This window comes from Pan paniscus, chromosome 18 (assembly GCF_029289425.2).
Source record: "Pan paniscus chromosome 18, NHGRI_mPanPan1-v2.0_pri, whole genome shotgun sequence".
NCBI classification, from domain to species: Eukaryota; Metazoa; Chordata; class Mammalia; order Primates; family Hominidae; genus Pan; species Pan paniscus.
In genome coordinates, this window is record NC_073267.2 from 62,685,932 (window position 1) to 62,711,421 (window position 25,490).

The window sequence follows — 25,490 nt, forward strand, 5'->3', positions numbered from 1 at the left end:
CTGAACTCCAACAGTTTCCACAGTGTGACTCTCTCCTAGCTCTGCAGTACCTGTGACTATTCCTTTCAATAGTCTGCTGGTTCTTCCTCTGCCTGCCCTGTAGATATTGTGTTTGCCTGCCTTGGGTTCTGTCTTTAGCTCTCTTTTCATCTTACGTTTGTTCTCCCTAAGCCATATTCTATACTCCCCGTGGCTTCACGGGGAGTCCCATACTTTTCAATCTAAGGTCTTGAACTCTGGGCCCATATTTTTATTTGCCTCTTGCTACCTGAGTGTCTATCTCAATGATTCTTTAAACACAACAGATTAAAAATTAATATTATTTCCTGTTTCTTCCCCATCAAAATTGTTCTTCCTCTGTATTTTCCATCTTGGTTAATAATAACACATTCATTTAGTCACCCAAACTGAAATCTGGCTTCACCCTACACCCCATACTTTGGTAACTAGGTCCATTTTATTCTAACCCATAATTAATTCTGGAAAGTTCTCTCCTCTTAGTTTCTCCTCTCTTAGACCAGGTGCCCACACTTTCTTCCCTGCACTTAATGGTACTTTCCCAGTTACTGTCCCAACTTCTAGTCACCTCAACCTCTAATATCCACAATAGCACCAGAGTAAACTTTAAAATACAAACCTAATCTTATTGGATTTGTTTGAAGAGTTCCAGTAATTTCCATTGCATAATAGAATGGCAAATGTCTTCTATTTATGACCCTACTTACCTCAATAATCTCTCTTCCTTTTACCCTCCCCTCCAAACCATAGAACAACTTTTGGTCCTTCAGTTCATCATGTTCTTTACACTTCTGCTCATTCACTGTGCTCTCTGGCAAAAATCCTACTCATTACTGACCTCCTTTCTGAAAGAGGTCTTCTCTCATCTCTTCTAGCCAGAGTTGAGGCTTACTCTTTTGAGCCTCCATAATAAACCATACTGATGATTCTTAATTGGCCACATATCATAATCATCTGTGAAGCTTATTTTTGAAATTATAGCTGATTTTATCCTATTCCATACTCATTGAATCAGAATGTATAGGGGAGGGGCCTGAGTATCTGTTTGTTTTCAAGCTTTGTAAGCTCTTCTGATGTGCAGCCACAATTGAAAACCAGTGCTTTATCTGTGCTTCAGTGATAGCACATTGCATGACTATTTATTTATTTGCATGTCAGCTTCTGTAATAGATACACACCCCTGAAAGGCACAGAACATGTTTTATTTCTTTTGTATCCCATCTTCTCATACTGTCCTGAGATACAGAAGGTATTTATTAAATGATTCCTGAACAAATAATATATTGAGTTGGCCTTGCCCTTCCCTTTTCTTTTTTAAAAAATCAGACATCTAATGGGTGGTATCCTTATTTTGGAGCTGTAGAAATCTTTGTGCCTTTGCAGGTTTATAATAAAATTGTAATCTTAAGCCTACCCTGCACTTAAGCAACTTTTACATTTTTATAAATGCAACTATTTTATTTGATCTTTGATTATTTTTGTATATTTATCTTTAAAGTATAGAAAAAAACCCCAGTGTATGCATGGATAATGTATTTGTTTATTTCAGACGAAACTGCATCTTAGCAGATGAAATGGGTCTTGGCAAAACTATTCAATCAATTACATTCCTCTATGAAATCCTTCTGACTGGTATAAGAGGACCTTTCCTGATTATTGCTCCACTTTCTACTATTGCAAACTGGGAGAGAGAATTTCGTACGTGGACCGATATTAACGTTGTGGTTTATCATGGGAGCCTGATTAGCAGACAAATGATACAGCAATACGAGATGTACTTCAGGGATTCACAGGTGTGTTATTGATTATTTTGTTTGTTGTTTGAAAGGTCAGGGCTGAAAAAGATAAGCATTACCTACCAATTATTTTCAAATTTAGGATACATTTTAATTGCCTACCTAGATCTTAGTTTAAGTTCTTTTATTCATCATTTTTATTTTACAGTAAATTTGAGTAGCTGAAGAGAACAATGAGAAAAGTCAATTTAATGCTGTAGTTCACTATAATGAAGTATGCAGATTTAAACAATGCACGAGTTTCATTGTAATCCTTAATTTTTCAACTAGAATAATAATTTTACTAATAGTTTTTAAATACACATTAGATTTATTTTTAGGGTATTAACTGTCTCTGATCATTGTCCAGCTTTTTTCCCATCATTTAAAAAATTTAAATCTTCACTAATACCACAGGCTTAAATGCCTGTTGAGGTGAGACCATAGGTTCTCTTTCATGTTCAATGGATTTTTATTTTAGACATTTTTTAAAATGTTGTTTGTTTTGCTTACCAAAACAGGTATACCTCCATCTTTTAGGAATGATGATTTCAGTACTCTAGTGGTTTGATGATGTTCCTCTCTCCATGTATTTTAGAGGAGCATTTTCTATTTTACTTTGACCACTTACTCTTTAAGAAGGGATTTCCTATCCCTTCTAAATACATAGATCGTAAAATAAAGAGATGACACCTTAAGAATTTTCTAGCAGAAAGTTAAGACTAGAAAAGATAGGCCAGGCATGGTGGCTCACACTTATAATCTTAACACTTTGGGAGGCCGAGGTGGGAGGATTGCTTGAGGCCAGGAGTTCCAGACCAGTCTGGGCAACATAGCAAGACCCCATCTCTACAAAAAAATTAAAATATTTTTTAAAAAAGAAAACATTCAAGTTATGGTTTTGAATGTTCATATGAATCATTTTATTAAAATATTTCAATAAAATCAATAAATTCACAAAAAAACTGTACTTTTTAAATGGAAAAGGTTTATCTCCTGGCACCCTACACTAAAAGCACTTTAGTATTTTTTCTTTCCCTCATTCTGTTGTTCTAAAAGGATCATTATAATACATGGCCAGGTTATGTGATATGATAGAGGTTGAAGTAAGGTAATGTGCATAGCCTTCTACTTCTGTCTTCCAATGATAACTGATTTTCTACCTGTTTGAGCCCAAGAGTTTGAGGCCGCAGTGAGCTGTGATCACACCACTGCACTGAAGCCTGGGTGACAGCAAGACCCTGTCCCTAAAAAAAGGAAAAGAATCAATCTATAATCTAATTAAGATATCATGGACTCCAAAGGTGCAAAGGTGACTATTTTCAATTGAAGAATAATTAATTATAGAGATGCTTAATTTCGTATAAATGTAATTGTTTCAACCTTGGAAGTAGGAAGCAAAATGAGGTTACAGGAACAAAATCAGTTAATTTATCCATTTTCAAACTCTTGGGCTTAAGTGATCCTCCCAAGTAGCTGAGACTGCAGGAGTGCATTTCCACACCTGGCTAATTATTTTATTTTTTGTGAAGATAGGGTCTCAATTTGTTGCCCAGGCTGGTCTCGAACTCATGTAATCCTCCCACCTCAGCCTCCCAAAGTGCTGGGATTACAGGCAGGAGCCACTGCACCTGGTCTAGTGTTTCATTATTCTTACTCGTACATTTGTAGAATTTTAGAGCTGTATGTTGTCATAAAAATGATTTAATTTGACATTCTCATTTTTTATAGAAAGCACAACTAATATCTTGAGACTTACAGAGATTTTTAACAAAGTTACAATTTTAATATATGTGTCACATGAGTTTGGCATAAATATGATAGCCAAAAACCTGGAAGATTCTTGATATGTAATAAACTGAATTGTATATATTAAATATTGTATTTTTATGATAAATGTTACAAATTCTAGATATATATTACCTAAAGAGGTTTTAAATTTCAAAAGATAAAGATGTCCTCTATAATGAAATAAATAGATCTGTACTTCAAATACAGAAATAACTTTTAGAATTAACTCTTTTAAATATATTTTCATATAAATTAAGTGAATATTTAACTTCTTTTTTTTTTTTACATTATCAAATAGCTTGAAATAACAGTAGTACTAAAATCATGCTAAAATTTTTCTAAATTGCCCTGGGAAAAGTAATGGAAGTGATAAACTAATAACCACAAACATTTATCAAGTATTTAACATGTGCCAGGCATTATGCTAAACAGTTTACATATATTATTTCACTTAATCTTTGTAATATCAACCTTGTAAAATAGATAATATTATCTCCATTTTACCCATGAGAAAACTGAGGCTAAAGAAGTTGCATAGATTGCCCCAAAATCACAGTGTAAAACCAGGATTAATAAACTCAAATCAATCAGATTCAAGAGCCCTTGTTATTAAACACTGTGATATCAACTTAACTGAATATATTATATCCCAGGTTTTTAGAGCTGTATAAATGCCAGAGATTTATAATTTATACCTATTTTAATAATATTCTACTGCAGCTATTATTCAACTTAATGGCCAGTATACACAATTAATATTAACGGACCTAAAATTAATTAGGTTAATATTAATTAAAATCTAAGAACATCCAACTGTTCTTATCCCTTCTTTTCACTTAATACCCAATAGCTTATGTTTTCAACCCTGTTTAAACACTCTCTTCACTTAGATTCCAAGACTTCATCCTGTCCTACATCACCACTTATTGTTTCTCAAGCCCCCTTTATTGGTTCCTTCTTATCTTCCCTATATCTAAACTTTGGGGTAACCCAGAGCTCAGTCTTCAGACTCTTTTGTGTCTGCACTCATTATCTCACATATTTGATTCATACACATAACTTTGAATACCATCTGTACTGCTGAAATTCCTAAGCCTGTATCACCAACTGTAAACTCTTTCCTAAATTCCAGAGTCATATCCAAATGCCTTCTTAACAACTCCACATGGATATGTCTAATAGATGTCTCAAAATTAACACATACAAAATCAAAATCCAAAACTACTTCTTTTTAGTAAATAACAACATGAACTTCCAGTTGTTCAAGCTAAAATTTTTAGAGGTAAATTTGAGGCCCTCCTCTATCTCACTCCATACTTATCCATTGGGAAATCCTGTTGGCTCTACTTTCAAAATGTATCTGGAACTGACCACTTCTCATGAACTCCAATGAAGATTTCTTGCTTGCATTACTATGGCAGCTTTTTAACTGTTCTCCATGATCCTGTCCTTGGCCTCTCCAGACAGGTTTCATCACAAATGCCAAAGGGACTTTTTAAAAATTTATGTGAAATCAGGACACTTCTTACAAATCCCTTCAATGGTGTCTTGCTCAGAGCCAAAATCTGTTATCACAGTTTTCAAGTCCCGCAGTCGGCTGCATCCCCTCCCCAACTCACTGGGTTTCAAACACTCTGGCTTTCTTGCTGTTATCTGAATGCTGCCAAAGATACTCTTAACCTTAGGGCCTTCATACTTACTACTACTTTTACCAAGAATGCTTTCTTTTATAGATCTCTAGATATCAACATGACTTCCTCCCTCATCTTTAGATCTTTCCTCAGATACCACATCGCAATAATGGTCTCCCAACCACTCTATATAAAAACTGCAGTTGTCACCTCCAACCTTATACTTCTTATCCCACATCCTTGTTTTATTTTATTCCACAGCCCTTATCTCTAACTTACTTTTTAAAAAATTATTTTCTTAATAACTATGTCCTGCATTTGATTCAGTAGAATATAAGTTCTAATTGGATAATTATTTTTATCTGTTTTGTTTACTGCTATATCTCCAGCAACTAGAACAGGGTCTAGCACATAGATACTCAATATCTGCTGAATAAAGTATTTGGATGGCTAATTATTCACTATTTATTTGCTATTATATTTGTGAACTCATTGGTGTAAGTAATAAGAACTAATACTGAAATCTCATTGGCCAGATTTTATCATGATTATTTCTTGCCCAAAATTATTATAATTCTTAAAAATTATCATACAACATTTTACCAAGAAATACTTATTTGGATACAATTATGAATAATATAATTATGTTGGCATAATGTTTAACAAGATTATTGAACACGGCAATATAATACAGTTTCAATGATAAAAGTTTTCATTGTAAGGGAGTGTCTGCATATGTAAAAATTTTATTAGAAATGTTTTATAACATGTTATCTGATGCCATTTGACAGGAATAAAAAATATGCAATTAAAATATTCCAGCAAATAAATTATATTTGATCATTTCTAGGGGCGTATCATTCGAGGAGCTTACAGATTCCAAGCCATCATCACCACTTTTGAAATGATTCTTGGAGGCTGTGGAGAGCTTAATGCAATTGAATGGCGATGTGTGATTATTGATGAAGCACATAGGTTAAAAAATAAAAATTGTAAACTCTTAGAGGGCCTGAAACTCATGAATCTGGTAAGTAACTTAATATTATCATTATGACAATTGAGTTTATTAGATGTATAGTGAAAGGTTATAGAGTTAATGCTAAAAATTTTTCTTTTTAATTTTAGAGTATAGTACATCTGAATCTTATCTGTGATAATTGAGATTTTTTGGGGGGCCTTAATTTGTAAGAAAAAAAATTCTGTTTCCTACGACTTCAAATTTTTTAGCTCTTTCCTTCAAAAAGCATTAGTAATTAATTTTTAAAATGAGACCTCTATAGAGTATGTACTATTTAAAAGAAAATAAGACCGTAAGTTTTTGTTTTGTTTGTTTGTTTGTTTAAGATGGAGTTTCTCTCTTGCTGCCCAGGTTGGAGTGCAGTGGTGCGGTCTCCACTCACTGCAACCTCCACCTCCCAGGTTCAAGCGATTCTCCTGCCTCAGCCTCCCAAGTAGCTGGGATTACAGGCATGTGCCACCGTGCCCAGCTAATTTTGTATTTTTAGTAGAGATGGGGTTTCTCCATGTTGGTCAGGCTGGTCTCGAACTCCCGACCTCAGGTTATCCACCCGCCTCAGCCTCCAAAAGTGCTGGGATTACAGGCGTGAGCCTGTAATTTTTTGTATTTTTAGTAGACTAAGACCATAAGTTTTAAGCCATGAATTACTTAATAAAAAGCCCCTCTACCAAAGTTATATTATTCAGATCATTTATGGTAAAAAGTCCTACACACTTCTACATGTTTAACATATGTTGGTTATAATTAATAGTGGGATTTCTTATAGTCATCTTTTTGTTAGTGTGTTTGCTTCTTTCAAATGAAAGCATTTTTTAAACATTTGATTTTTAATTAAGATCACATAATTACTACATGAGCACTTGAACAAATAATTCAAATACAAAGAACCACATTCTGTAAAAACTTAAAGTTTTGCTTTTTACTCCCTGTCCATCTATGCCACACACCCAGTTCAACACCTCATTCCAGTATGGTTTCCTGTTTATCTTTCTGGGCCATTTGCTGCCATATACATAATGTGCAGATTCGCAGATACATATACAAATATTTAGCATGGGAATTTAAAGGTTTTGTCAAATAAAATTTTAAATAATTTGTACTACCATTAAAAATATTCTATGTTTATTTTCTTCTTTTACTATTCTGTTTAATTTTTAAGGAATTGTAGTTTCAAAGCATATTTCTTTTTTTTTTTTTTTTTGAGACGGAGTCTCACTCTGTTGCCCAGGCTGGAGTGCAGTGGCATGATCTCAGCTCACTGCAAGCTCTGCCTCCCGGGTTCACGCCATTCTCCTGCCTCAGCCTCCTGAGTAGCTGGGACTATAGGTGCCCACCACCACGCCGGCTAATTTTTTGTATTTTTAGTAGAGATGGGGTTTCTCCGTGTTACCCAGGATGGTCTTGATCTCCGACCTCGTGATCTGCCTGCCTGGACCTCCCAAAGTGCTGGGATTACAGGCATGAGCCACCGCGCCCGGCCTCAAAGCATATTTCAATTAGACCTTTACGTTCTTGGATTGTAACCTCAGTGATTTGATAATTCATTCATGTTTACAGAGTTAAATGATGATCATCCAAATTATAAATGATGAGCACTCTTTGGTATACAAATTACCATACCAAGAATGTTTGAGTACAAAAGAAAAAATGCCCTCTTTGTTCTTAGAATGTTGATTTCTTTTTTTCTAAAATTATTTAGAATTTTTAAAGGCACGAATAGCATACAAAATGAAGCATTTCAGAATGATACAGAGTTTTTAAAAAGTGATTGGGAAAGTACATTCCTAAAGATTTGTGGGTAGAGATGTAGTTTTTTGAGTTAACTCTTGAAAATTATGAGTGTGGGTACCGTGGCTCACACCTGTAATCCCAGCACTTTGGGCTTACTTGAGGCCTGGAGCCCGAGACCAGCTGGGTAACATAGTAAGATCTCATCTCTACAAAAAAATATTTTTTTAATTAGCCAGGTGTTGTGGTGCATACCTGTAGTCCTAGCTACTCGGGAGTCTGAGGCAGGAGGATCCCTTAAGCCCAGGAGTTCAAGGTTACAGTGGCACCACTGTAATTTATTCTAATCATTGTAATTATGTTGTATGTGTAATGCTGAACTATGATGGCATCACTGCACTCCAGCCTGGGTGTCACAGCAAGACCTTGTCTCTAAACAAACAAACAAATATATATATATACACACACACACATACATATATATATGTATATATAGTCAGAAAAATATTTGCATATTGAACATTCAATAATCTAAGTCAGCTTTCATATAATTTTAGTACTGTGATGTTTGATGTGAATTGTTCTCACTTTTTGTAGGAACACAAGGTGCTTTTGACTGGCACCCCTCTCCAAAATACAGTTGAAGAACTATTTAGTCTTCTTCACTTTCTTGAACCCTTAAGGTTTCCTTCTGAATCAACATTTATGCAAGAATTTGGGGATCTGAAAACAGAGGAACAGGTATCCTATTGCTCTTTGTAAATACATTCATCGCATTTCTAATCATTGTAATTATTTTGTATGTGTAATTAAATGCTCGCTTATGTTATATGTCTTTTTATCATTTTTTATTCAGGTACAGAAACTTCAGGCTATCCTGAAACCAATGATGTTGAGACGATTAAAAGAAGATGTGGAAAAGAAGTTGGCACCTAAAGAAGAAACCATCATTGAAGTAGAACTTACTAATATTCAAAAGAAATACTACCGGGCTATCTTGGAAAAGAACTTTTCTTTTTTATCCAAAGGAGCAGGACAAACTAATGTACCTAACTTGGTCAATACCATGATGGAGCTCAGGAAATGTTGTAATCATCCATATCTTATAAAAGGTAGCTAAAAAAGATTACAACAAATATGTTTTTTCTTGCAACAAATACTAATGAATAAATAAACAGAACACACTACGGCTGTAGTGGCTGTTATGACTCTCCACTGTGATATTCTAAGGAATTACAAGTGTTACAGAATCAGAGGCAATGTGAACTGCTTTGTTACAGTGACTGATGTTAACACACCAGCTTACGACAGCAGCAGTTTGTTGAGTATAATTTGGACTAGAATTTGTCCTCTTGTTTAATCCTCCTCATAGGCAAAGACAGCAAAGCCCATTTTTGGGGCTTCTGCATTGCCATTTTTTTCCTGGTTTCCTTCCAGTCAAGATACATCAGTTAGTGTTTCAATTCTTGTGCTGTAATAATGTTACTTTTTAAGATCTTATCAGGTTCTTTCCCAGTGTTCTCTCTGTACAATGTTTGGGTTTTTCACTTATTCTTGGGAATATACGCCTCTCTACTCACTTTATTCAAGACAACTGAAGTCTCTTGTAGTTATAGTACTCTCTTATGGCTAGACAGGCTGAGGAAAGGAATACAGAGAGCCTCTTTAATTCTGATTTGGATTATCCGAAGGAAGTATGCATCAAGCACCTGTAACATGGCTTTCATTTTAATTTATTCTCTTCTTTCTTTCTTTTTCTGTGTTTTTTTGTTGTTGTTGTTTGTTTTTGTTTTTGTTTTAAGATACAGTGTCATTCTATCACCCAGGCTGGAGTACAGAGGTGTGTTCATAGCTCACAGTAGCCTCAAGCTCCTGGAAACTGACCCTTCTGCCTCAGCCTCCTTAGTAACTAGAACTAGGCATATGCACCACCATACCCAGCTGCTTTCTTTTTTTTTCTTTTTGGTAGAGATGGGGTCTTGTTATATTGCTCAGGCTGGTCTCAAACTCCTGGCCTCAGGAAATCCTTCTGCCTTGGCCTCCCAAAGTGCTGAAATGACAGGCACGAGCCACTGCACCTAGCCTTAATTTTTTCTTGTTTCCTTGTTTTGATGGCTAACAAGATGCCCATAGACACATCCAGATCAACTATGATCATCCTTCAGTGATGACCACTGTTATGATTGCTGTTTAAATATTAGATATTTAAAAATATATGTGTTTACTCAACTGAGTTAGGACCACAGTTTTATTTTTTCCCTAATAGCATTCATTAAACATTTGGCAAACATAAATTTATAAAAGGCATTATGCCAGGTATCTGAGGACATAAAAAGATGTTTAAGAGCTTGTCTATGTCCTCAATGGAATTACAGTCTGGTATTGGTGGAGGTTCAGCAACAAGCGTAAATAATTCTAATAAAAGCAATGTACATGCCATTAGAAAATTATGTTACAGAAGCACACAGGAGCACTAATTGTGATTAAAAGGAAAGCAATTGGGAATTTCCTGCATTTGCACATTGCTGTTATCTTCTCCTATTTCTTTGACAGGTGCTGAGGAGAAAATACTTGGAGAATTTAGAGATACTTACAATCCAGCTGCTTCTGATTTTCATCTTCAAGCAATGATCCAGTCTGCTGGTAAATTGGTCCTTATTGATAAATTGCTTCCCAAAATGAAAGCCGGAGGTCATAAAGTGCTCATCTTCTCTCAAATGGTTCGTTGCCTTGACATTCTGGAGGACTATCTCATACATAAAAGGTAAAGCATACTGAATTTACTGTGAATTATGCTAAGTATATGCTATTAAGATTTGTGCAGCACTGTAATGTAAATAAACTTTACTCATATCTTTCTCTTTGCTAGATTAGAATAATGCATTCAAATTTATAAGTAAAGATTGTTTAGGATTATGTGTTATATTTTCCTAACCTGCATATGTCGCAATATTAGATGTGCCTGAGGAGTCCAATTAAGAAAAGCTTGCAAATAAATATTTGTTTACCCAGGAATGGGTTTAAAAATGTACACTTTACTTGATTAATAAACCTTGTGGATGAAACTTTAAATAGATGTATATTTACAACAGTCATCTTCAAAATTGAAAAAAGTGATTCAAGAACTTTGGATCTATTTCATTGTTATAATTAGAGCCTTAAGTTGTGGGACTTTTATTCTTATTATATACTATATAAAATTTGTTCATGCTTTAATTTTTTCTGATTTGTTTCAATGTGGGTTTTTTGTTTTGTTTTGTTTATTGGTACATCACAATAAGATAGTGTTAAATATTGTCTAATCAGGCCGGGTGCGGTGGCTCCCGTCTGTAATCCCAGCACTTTGGGAGCCTGAGGCAGGCGGATCATGAGGTCAGGAGATCAAGACCATCGTGGCTTACACGGTGAAACCCCCGTCTCTACTAAAAAAAAAAAAAAATACAAAAAATCAGCCGGGCATGATGGCGGGCACCTGTAGTCCCAGCTATTCGGGAGGCTGAGGCAGGAGAATGGCGTGAACCTGGGAGGCAGAGCTTGCAGTGAGCCGAGATCGTGCCTCTGCACTCCAGCCTGGGCGACAGAGCGAAACTCTGTCTCAAAAAAAAAAAAATTGTCTAATCAGTAATTAGGCTAATTATCGTAGGGTATTTTATCAGACCATTAGGATTCCATCTGATAGTAACATATTAATGTAAAAGAGAATCAGAAATTTCAGCTATAGATTTTTTGTTTGTTTTTGCTTTGTTGGGTTTTTTTTTGTTTTTTTTTTTTTGAAGACAGGGTCTCACTGTGTTGCCCAGGGTGTTGTGCAGTGGTGTGATCATAGCTCATTGCAACCTCGAACTCCTGAGCTCAAGCAATCCTCCCACCTCAGCCTCCCAGGAAGCTGGGACTACAAGCATGCACTACCACACCCAGCTAATTTATTTTGGGTAGAGACAGGGTCTCACTGTGTTGCCCAAGCCGATCTCAAACTCCTGGGCTCAAGCAGTTCTTCCACCTCAGCCTCCCAAAGTGCTAGGATTATAGGCATGAGCCACTGCACCTGGCTTGCAGATTTTAATTCAATAGATTTTAACCCATATAGATAAGTAAAGGTCTATACTGATTTATATTATTAGAGATTATGTAGTTCATTTTTATTTTTCATTTTTATTTCTAGTTCCATTTTTATTGTCAATGTCCTACTCTTTAGCCTCATTTTAAAATGTATAGTATTCTCAATTTTATATCATGTGATATGATATGAACATTAAGTTGCACTGTTCCCAAAAATAGTAATTCTTATTTTTTTTAATCTTCTTACGTGGAGAACTTCATACAGATAAAACTACTTATCAATTTCTATTGTAATAAATTTCATGGAAAATTCAGAGTTTCTTTATTGTCATAAGAAACATTATTAGAAGTCTCCATTTTGCAGGTACCAGAGATAACCGCGGAGAGACTGCTAAAACTCTAGTAAATCATATGTAGAAGTGTGTCAGATGTCATATGTATACCACTTAGAGTTCAAGCTCCTAAATTTTTATGTATTTTATTTTTATTTGATGTCTTGCAGTTTTTGAGTTTTGTATATGTTAAATGGGGAAGGATAAAGGAAGTTAAAAGATAATCACTTTGCAGTAATGACTATAAAGAATTCAACAGCATTCCAGTGTGTTCTTAATAGATTGCAATATTGAAGCAAGTATGTCAGTCGAGAGTAACATGGATTAAGGACAAAAGAAACATTCATAGCCTTCTTGTATAAAGTTTTTGTGAAAGTATTTCTTGCAAAAAAGTAATATATTATGATGAGATCAGCAAAGCAGTTTTTATAGACTGCCTTTTGTTATTCTAACTTCTGAAATAAAATTTATTGTAGTGTTCTTTTACCTATACATCTGGGAATTCAGAGGTTTTGTATCTTTATATTAGTTTTTGTTTTCTCCTTAACACCAACACCAAAAAGTATAAAGTCACAGAAACTACTTGAGATGATATTGCTTCTTAATTTTAGAGAAAACATAATGCTGCAGGAAAACTGACTTTACATTTGATAGAATATGTCTTCAGTTTTATTATACTTATTTATGTAAATTTATTCCATTTCATTCCATAGATACTTATATGAGCGAATTGATGGCAGAGTCAGAGGAAATCTTCGGCAAGCTGCTATAGATAGATTTAGTAAACCTGATTCAGATAGATTTGTTTTTCTCCTGTGTACCCGAGCTGGTGGGTTGGGCATCAACTTAACTGCAGCTGATACATGTATAATTTTTGATTCTGATTGGAATCCTCAAAATGATCTTCAGGTAAATAATTTCCTTGGCTAACAAAAAATGCATTTTTTAAAAAAGTAAAATTGTGTAACTTTTTGGTAATCCACATCTTTTATTTTTATCTGGACAAACTAATGTATGTTTCTCTATGAAATATCTGTGCCAAATGAAATAGGTGAAGTTATTTTAATTGTTATGATAAAAACTATAATGACAAAAATTTTTACGTTTTTATATGTCTCACTAACTTATATGTCTTACTAGCTTATAAAAAATTATACCTATTTGAGTACAGTACTTTTTGTTTGTTTATTTAGATATGAGGTCTCACTATGTTGCCCAGGCTGGTCTTGAACCCCAGGACTCAAGCATTCCTCCCATCTTGGCCTCCAAAAGTGCTGGGTTTACAGGCACGCATCATCACGCCTGGCCTGATATTTTTATAGTTTAAAGAATATTATGTAAACTTGAGAGAGACCTAAGCTTTAAGAATAATTTATTTGTAATAAAATTAAAATTTCAGAATTTTAATCCTTAAAAATAAGTACTCGCTTATTCTGATTTTATCTTGTAATCATAATATAGTATGCTTTTTTAATAAAATACTTTAGAAAATGAAGGCACACATATAAGTAAGACTATACTTGGACTACATAGAAATATAGGAATATTAATTACAGTGATTGAAGAGAGTCTAAATTTGCAGAAGGATATGAGAAGAGAACAAAATATAAGAGAAATTATTTTATTATTCATCATAGTCTTAATTGCATTGCAATTCATATTAGTACTTTTTTTTTTATAAAACTAGTCAAGTGTAGTCGTGAGAAGGGGAAAAGTAGAGTTCAATCTGTAGCTCTGAACAACCCATTAAATAACTACCTTCAGACCAGCCATATTATATTTTTAAACAAGCATAAAAACAAATATAATAAATGGTTATTGAGAATATACCTAGCTTAAAACATATTTTAAATTGCTCATTTATGTAACTATATGTAATCTACTTTAAAATATCAAAAGATTATCCAAAATTAATAAGCCAGAGACCACCAACTCTTTCTGTGGAAGGCTCAATTAGTAAATATTTCAAGCTTTGTGTGCCCCATAAGATCTCTGTCACACATTCTTATTTGTTTGTCATAATCCTTTAAAAAGGTAAAAAAGCCATTCTTAGTTGGCAAGCCAGATTTGGTCCACAGGCTGTAGTTTCCCAATTCCTACATTAAACCCAAATCATAATTGTTTGCCTTTGAAATGCATGTTTGTACTTATAAGTGCCCATAGTGGATGTTCTAAAAGTTAATTTAAAATAATAAAGTCACTTTATAGAACCTGAAGAGAAAGTATCCTGAATCTCCCAATTTCTCCCTCTCACTTGTTTTTTCCTATTTGACTGCTAATGTAGATCCAGTTGTTACAGAATAAGATAATATTTGGCCTCTTGTACTTCCCCTACACCTAGAGCAAAGTTGCCCATTTACAGTCCTGGGTTCCAAATGGCACGAAATGGATGTGGATAGAATAAAAGTGTCAATGAAGGGCAGAACATTAGTGCCCCCTATATATTTTAAAGCCACATTTTATGATTTAATTTGTCTGAAGATAATGGAAAGGTGATTAATAATTTGGGAGAAAAACTAGATTCTGTAGAATATTTGGAGTCAAGATTTATCATACAAAGTTTAAGGTTAGTCAGAACTCAAGATAAAATATGAAGCCCTTATGTGATCTCTGATGTCTCCACTTTTAACATGTATGCATATTAATTAGTTTGTCCTTCATTTAAATAAAATTTAGATATCCAGAGTTATTTACCTTGGGTGGTTTTTTTTCCCCCAAAAAATGACCCAGCTTAGAAAGAAATCATAGATGACACAAACAAGTGGAAATACGTCCCATGTTCATGGATGGGAAGACTTAATATTGTGAAAATGACCATACTGCCAAAAGCAATCTACAAATTCAATGCAATCCCCATCAAAATACCACCATCATTCTTCATAGATTTAGAAAATACAATTCTAAAATTCATATAGAACCAAAAAAGAGCCCGCATAGCCAAAGCAAGACTAAGCCAAAAGAACAAATCTGAAGGCATCACACTACCTGACTTCAAACTATACTGTAAGGCCATAGTCATCAAAACAGCATGGTACTGGTATAAAAATAGACACATAGACCAATGGAACAGAATAGAGAACCCAGAAATAAACCCACATACTTACAGCCAACTGATCTTTGACAAAGCAAACAAAAACATAAAGTGGGGAAAGGACACCCTATTCAACAAATGGTGCTGGGATAATTGGCAAGCCACATGTTAGAGAATGAAACTGGATCCTCTTCTCTCATCTTATACAAAAATCAACTCAAGATGCATTAAGGTCTTAAACCTAAGACCTGAAACTATAAAAATTCTGGAAAATAACATTGGAGAAACCCTTCTAGACATTGGCTTAGGCAAGGATTTCATGACTAAGGACCCAAAAGCAATTGCAGTAAAAACAAAGATAAATAGCTGGGACTTAATTAAACTAAAGAGCTTTTACATGGCAAAAACAGACAGCAGAGTAAACAGACAACCCACAGAGTGGGAGAAAATCTTCACAATCTGTACTTCTGACCAAGTGCTAATATCCAGAATCTACACAACAAACTCAAATCAGAAAAAAAAAAAAAAAATTCCATCAAAAAGTGGGCTAAGGACATGAATAGACAATTATCAAAAGAAGATATACAAATGGCTGACAAACATGTGAAAAGATGGTCAACATCACTAATGATCAGGGAAATGCAAATCAAAACCACATTGAAATACCACTTTACTCCTGCAAGAATGGCCATAATCAAAAAATCAAAAAACAGTAGATGTTGGCGTGGATGCAGTGAACAGGGAACACGTCTACACTTCTGGTGGGAATATAAACTAGTACAGCCACTATGGAAAACAGTATGGAGATTCCTTAAAGAACAAAAAGTAGAACTACTGTTTGATCCAGCAGTCTCACTATTATCTACTAAAAGGAAAATAAGTCATTATTCGAAAAAGATACATGGACACACATGTTTATAGTGGCACAATTCACAATAGCAAAATTGTGGAACCAACCCAAATGCCCATCAATCAATGAGTGGATAAAGAAACTGTGGTGGGTATATGTGCGTGTGTGGTGTGTATATGTGTGTGTATATATATATATATATATATATATGATAGGATACTGCACAGCCATAAAAAACAATGAATTAACAGCATTTGCAGTGACCTGGATGATATTGGAGACTATTATAAGTGAAGTAACTCAGGAATGGAAAACCAAACATCGTGTGTTCTCACTCATAAGTGGGAGCTAAGCTGTGAGGACACAAAGGCATAAGAATGGTATGATGGACTTTGGGGACTTGGGGAGAGGAGTGGGAGGTGGGCAAGGGATAAAATGCTGCAAATATAGTGCAGTGTATACTGCTTAGGTGATGGTTGCACCAAAATCTCACAAATTACTACTAAAGAACTTATGTAACCAAATACCACCTGTACCCCAATAACTTATGGAAAAAAAGTACCCAACTTAAATAAAATATATTGAAAAGATTGTCGATAATGTAATTGAAAAAAATTTAGAAATTTAGGGTTAGACTTTAAAACTTGAGTGGTAGCTCACACCTGTAATCCCAGTACTTGGAGAGGCCAAAGTGGTAGGATCTCTTGAGCCCAGGAGTTCGATTGGGCAACATAGCAAGTCCCCATGTCTAAAAAAAACAACAAAAAACTTGAGTTGCCATCAACTATAAAATCTGTTCATAGGTTTTGTGTCCCTGCCTAAAAGTATACTGACTACACTTCCGTTAAAACATAATAAGGCAAGGCACAGTGGCTCATGCCTGTAATCCCAGCACTTTGGGAGGTTGGGGCGGGTGGATCACTTGAGGTCAGGAGTTCGAGACCAGCCTGGCCAACATGGTGAAACCCCATCTCTACTAAAAATACAAAAATTAGTCAGATGTGGTGGCAGGTGCTTGTAATCCCAGCTACTCAGGAGGCCAAGGCAGGAGAATCACTTGAACCCAGGAGGCGGAGGTTGCAGTGAGCCAAGATCGCACCACTGCACTCCAGCTGGGGTGACAGAGCAAGACTCCGTCTCAAAAAACAAACAAAAAAAATAGTCCTTTGTGAATTTATATTCTTTGATATTTAAGCTTATAAACCTAAATTTTAACTTACTACTGATTGTGGGATTATTTCTCATTGTGGTAAGCTCTCCCTTAATTTCTAGAAAAAGGTTATATCTAATTCAATAAAAATGGTCTAAGAATTCTTATATGTGTTTATATGCCATACATATAGTTTACTATTAAATGCCTTTTGAGAAACTAATTAAATATGTAACTTTTCATTTTTATAGGCCCAAGCTCGTTGCCACAGAATTGGTCAGAACAAAGCAGTTAAAGTCTACAGACTGGTAACTCGTAACTCATATGAGAGAGAGATGTTTGACCGAGCCAGTTTGAAACTGGGCCTAGATAAAGCTGTGTTACAGAGCATGAGTGGAAGAGAAAGTAATGTTGGTGGTGTATGTATAGTTTCTTTTTCACTTGAGATTTTTGTGTGTTTTTGCATTTGATTTTACCTCCAATAGTGTGTCATTTAGTTTTGGTCCATGCAGAATACTAAACACATTTGTTTTCTGCAGGGGAACATTTTCAGGACAGAGCTATGTTTAGTTAATACTTTTGAATCCTTTTCTTTCTGTGTAGCTCCAGAGCTTATGAATTCTAAATGTATTTTCAAGATAGAAATTCTTTGCTCTCTTTTTAGGACATTTGTATGATGGCATAGCAAAATAGAATTTGTGTTTATATAAACAATTTTCAAATTCTTTTTTTAGTGTCAATCTACTAGCATTGGCTTTGTCTTGTTATAAATGATGACATTTTGGCTTTTTTTTTCGCTCAAGGTTCTTGCCTAATATCTATCAGTAATAGGATCCTAGTACTGGGCTGGGCACATGGCTCACACCTGTAATCTCAGCACTTTGGGATGCTGAGGTAGGAGGATTGCTTGAGCCTAGGAGTTTGAGACAAGCCTGGGCAACATGGCAAGACCCTGTCTCTATAAAAAATAAAAATTAGCTGGGCATAATGGTGCATGCCTGTGGTCCACACCACTTGGGAAGTTGAGGCAGGAGACTCGCTTGAGTCCAGGAGGTCAAGGCTGCAGTGAGCTGTGTTTACACCACTGCACTCTAGCATGGATAACAGAGCAAGACCCTGTCTTAAAAAGAAAAAAAATAAAGAAAAGAACCTTGAAAGATGTTACCCAACCCTTAGGCCTTGTTTTAACCAAAGCCATTCTAGGCAGATGGGTAATTCTTATTTTAACAGAGCAAAGAAGAGTCAACAACTTCAATGTATTATTTCTGTGAATTCTCTCTTATGCGCATCCCAAACCCAAATGCAGTTTAAGCATGCCTCTTGTGTTCTTTGATATCCTTTAGGGATACTTTCTCACTTTATGAACTTTAAAAAAAACTATTTTTATGGAAGTTAATTTCTCCTTAGATTCAGCAGCTTTCCAAAAAGGAAATAGAAGATCTGCTTCGAAGAGGTGCTTATGGTGCTATTATGGAGGAAGAAGATGAAGGCTCTAAATTCTGCGAAGAGGATATCGATCAGATTTTACTACGTCGTACAAAAACTATTACAATTGAATCAGAAGGACGTGGGTCAACATTTGCCAAGGTAATAGTGAGTGCAATTTTATTAACATAGCAGTGATGTTCACATCCTAACTACTGAAAAAGTTTAATTATCTCTTATACCGAATGTTTAAACATACTGAATTAGCCAAAATGCAGTAGGTAATGTATTTTCCTTCATTTTTTTCTGATCCCTTATGTTAATTGCACATGAACTTTTCTGATCCTTGTGAAACAGAATAAATGTAATAACTAGAAATGGTTCTAAATGTTAGAGTAGAACATATGAAATCAAAGAAATTTAGAAACTAAACATCTGTATATACCAAAGGCAGAACAAAATGTAAGTAATGTAAGAGGTTAAATCAGCTTACATAATTTGAAGAACCTAAAGGAGAGAGAAAATTTCCGATTTCATTTTAAATATTTAAATCTGGCCGGGCGAGGTGGTTCACATCTGTAATCCCAGCACTTTGGGAGCCAAGGCGGGTGGATACGTGAGGTCAGGAGTATCTAAGTCTTAAGGGGTAAGATGAAATTTGTATTTTGGAAGGAAACATTAATAACTCTATACTCTGTTAGGTGATAATATTTGTAAAGTTTACTAATTGCCTTTATATTCCTTTTTTCTTTTCTTTCTTTTTTTTTTTTTTTTTTTTTGAGACAGAGTCTCACTCCGTCACACAGGCTGGAGTACAGTGGCACGATCTCAGCTTACTACAACCTCCACCACCATGCCCAGCTAATTTTTGTAATTTTAGTAGAGACGGGGTTTCGCCATGTTAGCCAGTCTGGTCTCAAACTCCTTACCTCAGGTGATCCACCCGCCTCGGCCTCCCAAAGTGCTGAGATTACAGGCATGAGCCACCACGCCTGGCCATATTCCATTTTTCTTTCTCTCACCTTTTTTTTTTTTTCCAAATCAAGACATGGTAAACTTACCTCTTCCATTCATCTGAATAGTTTATTATTGGAGTATTCTGTCTCACCTGCACTAATTGCAGAAAACTACATACAAGTTTTCTCTTTTCCACTGAACTTCCTTTCTACATTTCCCTTCTTCCCCATTCCCCTCTCTGCTTTCAATCCAGAAGTTTTTCTTTATCTTTATGGGGAATATTGTGGTATAGCAGGAAGTACAGGTGCTGTACCAAAGTAATGATACCAGCCTTCAAATAGAAACTCGCTTGCATTCATTTAGCAGACTAATAAATTCTTGTGTCAGGTATTTTGCTAAATGCCAGGAATACTAAAATGAAAGGATTATAGTTGCTGAAAAAAAATAAAGTAGGAGATTATTAATTCTGTATATTCTGAATAAAGAAAGCCTTTGCAAAGAAAAGAACATTCAACCTGAGTCTTGAGGGAATTGCGAATTTCATTGTTTTACAAAGAGAAAGAAAAAGCCAGCTAAATGAGTCATATGTTGCTAAACTATAAGGAATATTTCAGGAATATGACATAGGCATGTATGGATACAGGAGATGAATTACGTGGAGATGAAACGGTGAAGGAGTTAGGGAAGTTGAACCCAAATTGTGAAGGGCTTTATGTGCCCTTTTGAGGAATTTGAAATTGATCCTAAGGCAGTTAAGCTTTTAAAGTCCTTCAAGCAGAAATTGGACATAATGCAATCTGGTTTAGAAATTTAACTCTAGCAGCAGCATGGAGAACAAGTTGGAAAGGGGAAAGACTAGAAACAGGATTATTTAAGGGACTTGTGTAGGAAATAATGATGGGTGAACCAGGGTCATGGAGACCTACTTGAATCAATAGGTGTAGATGACCAGTTAGAAATTTTGAGAAGGAAGAGTCAGAAATGACTTGAAGATTTTTTGCTTAAGTAGCTAGGAGGGTCATGGTTGTCTTTAAGATAGAGAAGGACATTCATATGGGGAAAAGAAAGTATTGGAGCTGTTGTATTTATGACATTTACAGGATCCAAATGGAGATGTCTAGGAGAGTTGCCTGGGACACAGATACAGATTTGGAAATTAGTAGAGAATAAATCAGAAAAAAAGTAGTTCATTTTGTTTCCAAAAGGAACATTGCAGAAGTAAAGTATAAGACTGAGAACTAAAACTAGTCATGACTAAGTAGATGTACCCCGGCTCTAGTTTTTTTCCTGGGAAATCTTACTTAGTTTTGATTCCTTGGTTCTCTACTCTATGGACAGAAATATTTTTCCTCATATCTGAAATCTAATTAATATCAAAAGGTGGTCATGGTTACTGTCCTTGTTGATTAGGCCAAACATGGAGATACTGTCCTTAAAGTTGTTGTTTTGTTTTGTTTTTAATTAATGAAGGCATGTGCAAAGCATTTAACGAGCACATGTGATTCTTGGCTTCCTTATTTAACATGTTAATGATAATGATCATGGAAAGTCAGAAAAATAGGTTTTGAATTCTGATTCATAAGCTGAGTGACCTTGAACAATTAACCTCTTTGAGTCTTACTTTAAAGAGGAGGTCATAATAATCGTACTTGGCCTTTCCTACTTTACTATACAGTGCTATCTAACTTTTATTTTACTTAGAGAACTCAAGTATACTCTAATGCTCTGAGAATTGAGAAATGCTTAAACATTTAAATATCTACTTTAAATCCTCACACCAGAGAGTAACTATCACATTTGAAAACTGATAAGGTACCACAATGCTGAGGAGAGTTGAGAGGTTGCTCTAGTTGTTTTATGATTTGTTCATTTCCCAAATAATTTGTTCATTCCCATAGTTGTATGGGAATGCTATTAGATACTGGACATTTGCCAAAATGGGATATGGTGTAAAGTTAGTAGTATTTTACACTTTTTCCTGCGATCCAAAGACTTCAGCTCTGCTCAACTGTTTTCAACAATTTGAAGAAATAAAATAATTCCATTCTTTGTTTCTTTGCATTATCAAATAGTATTTAATAAGGAGATACATATATGGAACAGGGTCCTTATGAGACTATTCAGACTTAGTACATATCCATCAAATAGATAGAACTCGTTATTGGTAACTTCATTTTCAAGTGATGATATCCCCTAAAACTTGTTTTGAGAGATTTTTTTAAGGGCAGCCAGGTGGGTCCTAGAAAAAGAAACGTTTCTAGTCTGATTTTTAAAAATTTGATAGAGAACAAAATACTTTGAATTGCTTAATTTACAAAGGAAAGAAAACCATCTAAATTGTGCTTCAGATGGATTGCTTATTTGTAAGGGCCTTTAGTTGGCATCTTCTGCCTTTCTGCCACTGTCTGTCATAGGAAGATGGATTTCGCAATTTAAAATCTTCTCTTGCAAATAATACAGAGATTTAATGGCGGAAGGAATGCATTTTAAGAAGAAAAATTTAGGGGGAACTAGGATATTAGGATTTAGTATTTGGAAGGAGTAGCATCTTATTTCTATAGGCATAATTGCTTGTCACAATCCTTGAGAATAATGTAAGCTATCTTGTAAATAGGTTATATATGTCAGTTAGCAAAAGCCTCTTGAATTGTTTAGAAATTTAAAATTGTTTTATTTGTAAATTAAATTTATCATTTGTCTTATAATGAATGTAACAAAGCTATTTAATTCTGAAATTTAATTTCTTCCAGGTAAATTTTTTACATTATCAATAGTTATATGATAGCAGAATAAAAATTATTATACACTGTAGCATATAATTTTTTTTTAGGTAAACAACCAAAAAGTAACACACTTTAAAATCTGATTGTGTCCTTTCAATTACTTCATGTTTAATCGTTCCTTATGGTTTTTTTGCTTTTTGTTGTTGGGTTTTTGTTTTTTTCTTTTTTGAGACAGATCTCACTCTGTCACTCAAGCTGGAGTGCAGTGGTGCAATCAACGATTCACTACAACCTTGACTTCCTGGGCTCAAGTGATCCTCCTGCCGCAGCCTCCCATGTTGCTGGGACCACAGGCACATGCTGCCATGCCCAGTTAATTTTTTGATTTTTTAATAGAGATGGGAGTCTTACTTTGTTGCCCAGGCTGGTCTCAAATTCCTGAGCTCAAGAAGTCGTCCCACCTTACCCTCCCAAAGTGTTGGGATTATAGGCATGAGCCACTATGCCCAGCCTGCTTTTCATGTTAAATGTTCTCCAGTTCACGTAAGGCAAATACTCATTTACCAGATTGGTTAAATCTCAAGAGGCATGTATCACTGAAACTGTAGAACAGAATAAAACCCTATGAATGTCATTCAGTAAACTTCACTATTCCTGAAAATTGATATGTTTATAATAATGAAGATATTAAAGTATCATATATCCTCAGTTGTAAGAAATTTGTTCTGAAATAGTTAAGGAATTACTTGCATGTAGTTAGATGTCTGTTCCTCATACTCATTTATACCAGTTTGATGAATTGTTTTAACATACTTATTTTATACAGCTAATGATAGCTGTGTTGTTTTGTTTTATCAAACTAGTTAGTCTTTGTTCTTTCAAGTTGGATATGAAGGTCAGGACTGGTGGCACACGCCTCTAATTCTAACACTTCGGGAGGCCAAGGCAGGAAGATCACTTGAGGCTGGAAGTTCAAGACCAGCCTAGGCAACAAAGTGAAACTCCATCTCTACAAAAAAGTTAAAACTCAGCCAGGCAAGCTGGCATATGCTTGTTGTCCCAGCTACTTGGGAGACTGAGGCAGGAGGATTGTTTGAGACCAAGAGCTAGAGGCTGCAATGAGCCATGATCATACAGCTGTACTCCAGTCTGGGCAACAGAGTGAGACCTTTTCTCAAAAAAAAAAAAGTTGAATATGAGTTTTTATAATATGTGGTTTCTCCTTAAGAGTGTCTGATGCTATTTCCTGTTGTCATTGTAACAAATTATTACAAAGCCCATGAGGTTCATGGCTTAAGACAACATAAACTTTTTCTCTTATAGTTCTAGGTGTCAGAAGTCTAACATGAGTCTTACAGGGATAAAATCAAGGTGTCATTAGGGCTGGTTCATTCTGGAAGCTTTAGGGGAGAATCTGTTTCTTATTTCTTCCACTTCCTAAGACTGCCTGCATTCCTTGGCTTGCGGCCACAGTACTCCCATCTCTGCTTCTGTCATGTCATATCCTTTTTCTCTTCTAGAGTCAAATCTCCCACTGCCTCACTTTTGTAAGAACATTTATAATTACATTTAGGGCCTACTTGGATAATACAAGTTATCTCTCTATTTCAAGGTCCTTAACTTAATCATATCTGCAAAGTCCCTTTTCCATATAAGACAAAACTCACAAGGTTCCAGGGATTAGGATGAGGTATCTTTGGGGACCATTATTCAGTTTATCACATTCATCAGTTCAAAGAAATACAAAATTAGTTTTTCAGTAGTTTTATATTAAAGCTATAGTTTAGAGAAGGCAAAAAAAAAAAAGGGAATTTAAATTCATTTCATTAAAACATTTGTTCCTGTCATTTCTGTTTAGTAAATATGCGCAAAATGCACATTTTGAAACACAGTATTTAACATTTGCTTTATTTTATATAAGCATCTTAAAAGCCAAACCTCAGAAGAATACTAGATTGAATGAATGAGTACATTTATTACTTGGTAAGCAATAACATGAACAGAATCTGAAGTTCAGCAAGAGGCATTTAGCCTTTTAATTTTTGGTGTTTTAGACTTTTTTTTTTTTTTTTTTTTTTTTTTTTTTAGACAGGTTCTTGTTTTCTCGCCAGGCTGGAGTGCAGTGGTGCAATCATGGCCCACTGTAGCCTTGACCTCTCAACCTCCTGGGGTCAAGTGACCCACCCACCTCAGCCTCCCAAGTAGCTGGGACTACAGGTGTGCACCACCACCTCAGGCTAATTTTAAAAGAAATTATTACAGAGATGGGGTCTCACTATGTTGCCCAGGCTGGTCTTGAACTTGTGGGCTCAAGTAATCCTCCTGCCTTGGCCTCCCAGAGTTTTGGGATTTACAGACGTGAGCCACCATGCCTGCCTTGGATGTTTTCTAAAGTTTAAACTACAAATACAGACAGTATTCAACAGTTATCAACTCATGCTAAACTTGTTTCATCACCACCTCCCATTTTTTCATACTGTTTCGAAGCAAATCCCAGATATAATCACCACCTTTACATGTTTCCATATGTATCATTAAAAATAAAGACTTTTAAAACATACTACAATACTATTACCACATTTAAAAATAAAATGAAACAATTCCTTGGTATTAATTATCTAGTGCTTAAACTGACAGTTATCTTGAATATCAAAAAATGGCTTGTTTGCTTTTAACAGTTTTATCTTTTTAATGTGGGATTTTTCTGGATCTTTTAAATTTTATCAAGACTTTTTCTTTAATTAAGATTTTTACCTTTTGTTTGTATCCCTGATAATTGGGCATTATCTTAAAACCATTTACCACTAGTCTCCTTTGAAAATTGTTTTATGTGACCATATTCTTCTATTTATTTTTATAAAAATTCACATATATTTTTCAGGCCCTTAACACATTGTGTATCTTCAATGCTTCTTTCATTTTTATAAAGCATTTTGATGACATTTTTTGATGAGGCCTATTTACAGTGATTTAAATTGTAAATAATGGTTATTAGAACACAG

General features: G+C 35.0%; 1 protein-coding gene across 16 annotated transcripts in view; it reads left to right on the top strand.

Annotated features, from left to right (window-relative positions):
* CHD9 (chromodomain helicase DNA binding protein 9) overlaps positions 1 to 25,490 on the top strand; it is a 272,619-nt gene that overhangs the window by 181,960 nt on the left and 65,169 nt on the right. For all 16 annotated transcript variants that reach the window (XM_034940161.3, XM_057300145.2, XM_057300147.2 and 13 more), the window contains 8 exons: positions 1,568 to 1,811; positions 6,066 to 6,242; positions 8,559 to 8,702; positions 8,818 to 9,073; positions 10,515 to 10,725; positions 13,066 to 13,261; positions 17,635 to 17,802; positions 18,791 to 18,970. In XM_034940161.3, coding sequence (XP_034796052.3) covers positions 1,568 to 1,811; positions 6,066 to 6,242; positions 8,559 to 8,702; positions 8,818 to 9,073; positions 10,515 to 10,725; positions 13,066 to 13,261; positions 17,635 to 17,802; positions 18,791 to 18,970 — 1,576 coding nt within the window. The remainder of the gene's footprint in view (positions 1 to 1,567; positions 1,812 to 6,065; positions 6,243 to 8,558; positions 8,703 to 8,817; positions 9,074 to 10,514; positions 10,726 to 13,065; positions 13,262 to 17,634; positions 17,803 to 18,790; positions 18,971 to 25,490) is intronic.